At 39.3% G+C, this 6,456-nt stretch overlaps 1 protein-coding gene across 5 annotated transcripts; it reads right to left on the reverse strand.

Moving 5' to 3' along the window:
* Nucleotides 1-4,495: 4,495 nt before the first annotated feature.
* On the reverse strand, nt 4,496-6,456 carry LOC308688448 (extracellular superoxide dismutase [Cu-Zn]-like). 5 transcript variants are annotated; one of them, XM_081361474.1, is made up of 2 exons: nt 6,245-6,456; nt 4,496-5,294 (listed from the first exon to the last, which is right to left on the reverse strand). In XM_081361474.1, exon 2 carries the CDS (start codon nt 5,277-5,279, stop codon nt 4,626-4,628), a length of 654 nt encoding a protein of 217 aa, XP_081217600.1. In that variant the 5' UTR covers nt 5,280-5,294; nt 6,245-6,456; the 3' UTR covers nt 4,496-4,625. The 5 variants fall into 5 exon arrangements, with proteins under 5 accessions (XP_081217600.1, XP_081217601.1, XP_081217602.1 ...); XM_081361475.1 differs by having other exon boundaries at nt 4,511-5,294; nt 6,240-6,442; XM_081361476.1 differs by having other exon boundaries at nt 4,511-5,294; nt 6,332-6,438.

The following is a 6,456-nucleotide window of genomic DNA, read 5'->3' on the forward strand; positions in this document are numbered from 1 at the left end:
TATATATAGCACTCAGTTTATTCAGTTCTTTGTCTTGCATTGCACAATGTGTTCTCCAGTGTTTTGTGTTTATTAAAAGAAGTACTGCTATAGTTTTTTTTTTACGATTGCTATGACAGATTTTTCAATACTTTTAACAATTTTCCAAAACTCTTAACACGGTTAGTTAGCACTACATCCGTCTATGTAACCTATACTATTAACACATTTCTTGTTGCTTTAACACAAAATGCATACAATTAACACAAATTTAAAATGCTTGAACTTCTTTTACACACAAGCTCAAACAAGACCAAAACAATGGATTTTTACTGCCAAATTTACCGATGCTTTAAACAATGTGTGTCAGAACAGATAACACCATGTTCTGAACCTTACAGGCTAAAGTCAAGGTAAACAGCTGTTTATATTGTGAATTGAAACCCAAATATATCCCCTGTATTTTATCCTATTGTTACTGAGAAACAATTATGCAATAATATAAATCACAGCTGATTCCCATCTAGGAAACACACTCAGGTGTTAAGTTTCTTTCAATCGCATGACCATATGGTATACTGTAACCGTACATTCTATAAAGCACTCTGAGATGGGTCTTTTTTTATTGAATTTCTGCAGCAAAAGACCTACAGTAAACCCAACAAAACAAAAATGTAGAGAGGCTTCAAAAGAAACTGCAGTGCAAAACACAAACTATGATCAATACAATATACTGTCTGTTGTATAAGGGCATACCTGACACGTATACAATAATGCAGTTTCTGTAATTCCATCTGATGTTAGTGTTTTTATGACATTGTGCTATGATTGACTAAATCTTCCTGTTGGACAGCTGTTACATATGTTAGTGTTTTAAAAAATGATTTGATTTTGAGACATGTTTGCAGTGTTCTGGTAGGCATAGTGTATTATTGTATTTAGAAAATTAGTGTTGGAGTTTAGTTTACAGTGTGTGATTTTGAGCATGAAATAAACTGTTTTGCCAATTGTGTGTAGTAGGTGTGTTGGTGCGTTAAGAGTTTAGGAAAGTTGTTAAAAGTACTGAAAAAACTGTACTTGTCTTTGAAGGCAGAAGTACAAATTTCTGAGGGAATGATTCTTCTATGGCATCGATGTTAAAATCCCCTTTTAGTAGATTGAATGCAGGTAAGGTGGGACACTTGTCATTTACATAGATACAGTACCTAGATGTTTATTTCTTTTTATTACTTTTGTTAACTTTAAGGTCCGACTTTAATATTTCATTTTGAATACAGTTGATATGTGTTATTTGCAAGGTATATACCAATAAAAATTTTGAGATCATGCACTCCAGACAAATTTCTTTTCAGGTAATGTGACCCATCCCTAATTTATCAAAAATGATCCTGGATCTTAAAAACACATGATTTATTAACACATCACACAAACATATTCCACAGCATATTCAACAGACCCAAAAGCACATAGATGGGCTATGATGAGTAATACTCATCAGTTCACTCAATGCATGTGTAAAGTTCAAAACAACTAGAACATGTTGTGTTGACATGAAATTTTATGAAAGTTGAATATCAGATATCTTAATGAACTCTACAAGATGAACTTAAATTGTGTCCATATTTGAAAGCGTTATATTCTGCATCTACATTTTAATAATAATAATAATAATTCGTTACATTTATATAGCGCTTTTCTGGGTACTCAAAGAGCTTTACATGGAAGGGGGGATATCCTCAACCACCACCAATGTGCAGCATCCATATTGGGCCAGAACGCCCACCACACACCAGCTTAATGGTGGAGAGGAGACAGTGATGAAGCCAATCAGTATATGGGGATGATTAGGAGGCCGTGATGGACAGAGGCCAAGGGGCAAATTTGGCCAGGATGCCGGGGTTACACCCCTACTCTTTTTCGAAGGACATCCTTGGACTTTTAATGACCACAGAGAGTCAGGACCTCGGTTTAACGTCTCATTGGAAGGATGGTGCTCTTTGACAGTATAGTGTCCCGATCACTACACTGGGGCGCTAGGACCCACATAGACCACGGGTGAGCACCCCCTGCTGGCCTCACTAACACCTCTTCCAGCAGCAACCTGGTTTTCTCAGGAGGTCTCCCATCCAGGTACTAACCAGGCTTGCTAACCTCTTACAATAACAAAGGTGTAGGTTGATGACGCATAAGCGGAATTATGGAACTTGTCGTCATTGCCAATGAGAGACAGATATCAGAGCCACATGCGAGTCCTGCGGATATAAAGGAATAAGGACATTTCATTCTACTGATCTACCCGCAAGTGTTGAATTAATACTCACAAATACCCCTTTTCCACCAGCATGAACCAGGTGCCAGTTCAGAGCCAGAGCTACAGTATTGCCAGTCCGGAGTTGGTTCGTCTGACGAGCTCTCTAAGATCCGGTTTGCCAAACACAAGGTCACTGTATACATCTCATGTTGCCCAGCAATGCTAGCGTGGCAGCGCCAAACACAAACACACCAGGCTTGTTCGAGATGGTTCGGCTTCTCGCAGACCGATCGGCTCATGACATCAAAGCACGGCGAAAGCAATCCAAAAGCACAAGGACTCGTATGCTCTCCAAACACTCCCGCAGCTCCGATCGGTCCGTGCCGCTCTGATGCATCTCGAACAAGCCTTCCATCAACAATGGAGTTCGTTGCGTTACTATTGATGCTCATGGCTTTGCGACCCGACATCGGCATCCAAACACGGCGAATCCAACGTGTTCGTGCAGCTCGACCATAACTTGCATAGACGGAGATTACAATCAAGCTGTTATTAGCTCGATTAGCTGCTATTTGAGATATGGCGGTCACAAGTTTCTGTTCGTCTTGTTGGTCACGGTAACCCCGTCCCCAGGCCCTGACGCAAGCGGTTCTTACTTCTAGACCAGCAATGTTTTGGTGCTACTTAAGAACCACTTTTCCTGGTTCAGAGCTGGTGCTCTGGGTGTCGAAAAACAAAGAACCCATTTGAAACTAGGCTCTAGCTCTGAACCAGCACCAGCACTGCCTTGGTGGAAAAGGGTTAACAAGTCAGTTTATTTGGTGAATTAAACTTGTGAGGTAACGCAGAGCTGTTTCACTTGGTCTAAACTATCACACTAAACTGCATTTGAGTGTGTTGAAAGTTATAATGTTATTCTATGCGTTTGTTTGTCTGTATGAGACTAGCAGTAAGCTAGATGAACATTAGAATAACATACTGATCATATTCTAACGTTTCATCATGTTGAGCTATATGACATTGATTAGTTTTATGTACATTTGCTCAGCTGTCTAATAAAGTACATGCAAGACGTCTCTGTCAAGTCGAAGTTTGTGGCATCTCCAAAACACCACGCCGATATTGATCCTCGTTTTAGTTCTCCTTTTGTCCCAAAGTCTGCTTGCCATGGTCCATAATGTTTGAATGAAACAACTCCATGAACGTGCCGCTAGACGTAACGCAGTTGTCGCCATGGTTACTATGGCAGTACGAGCGGAAACCAGGGATAACGCGGATATTATGTCATTGACAGGCGACAAGTGAACATGGACGAGTCATTATTACGGGTTAAAGCACGAAGTGCTAAAACTTTTGCATTTGGACAGCTATAACACGGTCATTTAGAAAATGGGCGTGGCAAAATTCACTCGAAAGCCTGTAAATCCTAAACAAAAACTCAGAACTTAATGAAAATTGGTAAACATATGTGAAATAACATTGTAAACAAGCATGCACAATTTTATGGAGATCGGACCATAGGTGGCACTATAACTGTTAAAAAAGCTTTGAAAACCATATATTTCCTATGTTAAATTGGCTGGAAATGGTCTTTTCCATGTATGACGTCAGTGGTTAAATGGTTGTCAAATAAAACTTAGTCTTTTTATGCATTTGTGCTTAAAGGCCTTAAATGCTTGAACCCCGATAAATGCTGCTTGCAGCTTTGATTTAAAATTGGAATTTCTCTGAAATTAAAAATCTTTGGGAACTTTTGGGATACTGGAAGTACACAACTGCAGGAAATATATCACACTTTGCAAGTGATTTTTGGTTATTTTATTACAAAAATCATACATATTCTAGCTTTAAACACCTTACAAGAAAACCAAGACATTTTTTTGCATTTTGAGTCCCTGTTAACTGTAGTAAACTGTCAGAATAATATACCCATTTGTTGACATTTAGCGAGAAACCTTATAATTTCGAAAATAAAATCTTACGTCAGAGGTTATGTCTACCTTGAACAATAAAGGTGTCCTCCCTTGAGATCTAGCCACACCCTCCAGTGTCATATTGCATCAACCTAAACCATTGTATCATTTAAAGAAATAGTGTATCTTTAATTAAAGGCCATTGTCATTCTCTGAAAGTGTTAACCCATTGAGCACAGTAAATCAAACTAAACAGCCCACTTTGCCTGCATTCACCCTACATTTATTTTTAAGAGTGCATTTACTATTGGAAGCTTTGGCCAAAAAGCCTCTGAAATGACCAAGAAAAAAAAAACATGGGAATGTTCAGGTTCTGAAATATACTTTAATGTAGGACACATACAAAGAATACACAAGGAAAATCATGATTATCCCATTTGAATCTGCCCTTCCACCATATCCGACTCCCTCATCGTTGACTCTCAGTGCCTTCCTCCACATGGTTTCTTGGGGGGCACTTCAGTCTTCTGCCACAGACTTGGAGTAGTAATACCAATCACACCGAGAGCAATTATCGGTCCAGCATTCCCACTGAGTTTACTCTCCTCATCTGAACCCATTCCCAGATCATCCTCCTTCTCATGAACCGCCACCGCACGTCCCAGAATGGAATAAGGCCCAAAGAGCTTGGCGTCTGGAAGCGTCAGGAACTGCCTTATAACTCCTTTCTCGGAAGCAAAGTTGCCCAGGTCTCCAGGATGATGAGGGTGGTCAACGCCGTTTGGATTATAATGAGGACCAACAGTGATGCAGCCTTGACTGAGGTCCCCATACTGATGGATGTGCATGGCACGCTCTTGACGATCGATGGCAGGCAAACCACGGAGGTTGATTTTCACTTCTAAATCTCCATTGGGGAAGACCTGCTTGAAGAGGATTTGCCCGAAGATCTTTGGCTGGTTACGTGGCAAATTGGGGCTGGGAGTTACTTCACAAGTGGCATAGATGGTGTTGTCGAACTCCACGACTTCCGGCTGTGGAGCTTCGGCAGGCAAACACTCCTCCTTGTGGAACTCTCCTCCTTGTATATGCAGCACCAGCAATATCAGAGGGAACATTAGGATGATTTTCTCCATGTTGATCTTTAAAGCCTACAATGAAAAGTGGATTCAGTGAAATCATGCCATTTGGTTTAAGAACGTAATATTTTTGATAAAAGGTCAAAGCTTTGTTGCAGGGAGCTTTGAGAATGGAAGTTGCATTAGGTAAAAATAGCACAACCAGATTAGTTTGCAATGGAAAAACCATACAAGAACCCAGACAGCAACCAGATCCAGCCCACATCTGGGCCGTGTGTAATCCATGTGTACCAGATGTGGGCCGACACCATGTTGCGGTCTAGAAAACTCTATAATTTTTGAATTGCTATGTACCCTTGTGAAAATAATAAAATTAAAAATTAGCTTATTGGTATTGGATGTGTACCTGTAGTATCTTGAAAGTATAATAATAATAATAATAATAATAATAATAATAATAATAATAATAATAATAACTTGCAGATAATAGCACTGATGAATTATAAAAAGCCACTTAAGTGTACACACGTACACTTCCATAAGCGTCACACCTGCCAGCCAAAGTTCCTATAATACAAACCAATGACATACAGGTGGATGTAATCACACTAAAATGAGTCCAGGCAAAGGTTTATGGAAATGGAAAAGGTCTAGGGAGAAGTGCCCTCTGGTGGTCATGATAGGGCTTCTGCTGGCAGGAGTGACATTAAGTACATGTACACTTTAAAAAAAAAGTAATGCCAAACTAAGAGTTTTACTTTAAAGTACATTATGTTTTGAAAATCTTTTTGTTGTGCTTTAAAGTACACTTAATTTGATCTGTTGTAGCCTACATGTTATTCAATATTAGATATAAAGTTGATGTCTGATATTTTTCACAAGGACAGGTAAAATAAAAGACAAAATCTATACTTTTGCTTAAACTTTTTTAGTTGTACTAAATCAAGTCAGTTGATGGAGAAAATGGAATGGAGAAAACAAAAACAAAACAAGCCTAAAACAACAAAGGTGCACTACCGTACAGCTGAAAAGTTGTCCTCAATCCGTGTGGAGCCTGAATATTGCAGTCACAAAAATACTACAACACTTAATCTGTGTGCAGTCCTGACCTGGGGTTGAGAGAATGTTCCTTTTGGCTGCTCTTATAGGAACTCATGTTGAGCTACAAGTTAACCATGATAGTCAGTTAGTCACTAATTAAGTTCACCTGTGTTTCATTTAGCTCCCTTTGTTT

The sequence above is a fragment of the Scardinius erythrophthalmus genome, assembly GCF_964197995.2.
Source record: "Scardinius erythrophthalmus genome assembly, chromosome: 1".
In the NCBI taxonomy this organism is placed as follows: domain Eukaryota; kingdom Metazoa; phylum Chordata; class Actinopteri; order Cypriniformes; family Leuciscidae; genus Scardinius; species Scardinius erythrophthalmus.

What these genes read in the sequence shown, in the direction of transcription:
- LOC308688448 (XM_081361472.1), bottom strand. Translation starts at nt 5,811, where the DNA reads ATGTCATTGGTTTGTATTATAGGAACTTTGGCTGGCAGGTGTGACGCT. An exon ending in GGTGTGACGCTTATGGAAGT is followed by an intron (nt 5,295 to 5,754) that starts GTACGTGTGTAC and finishes TTTTCATTGTAG; the next exon opens with GCTTTAAAGATCAACATGGA.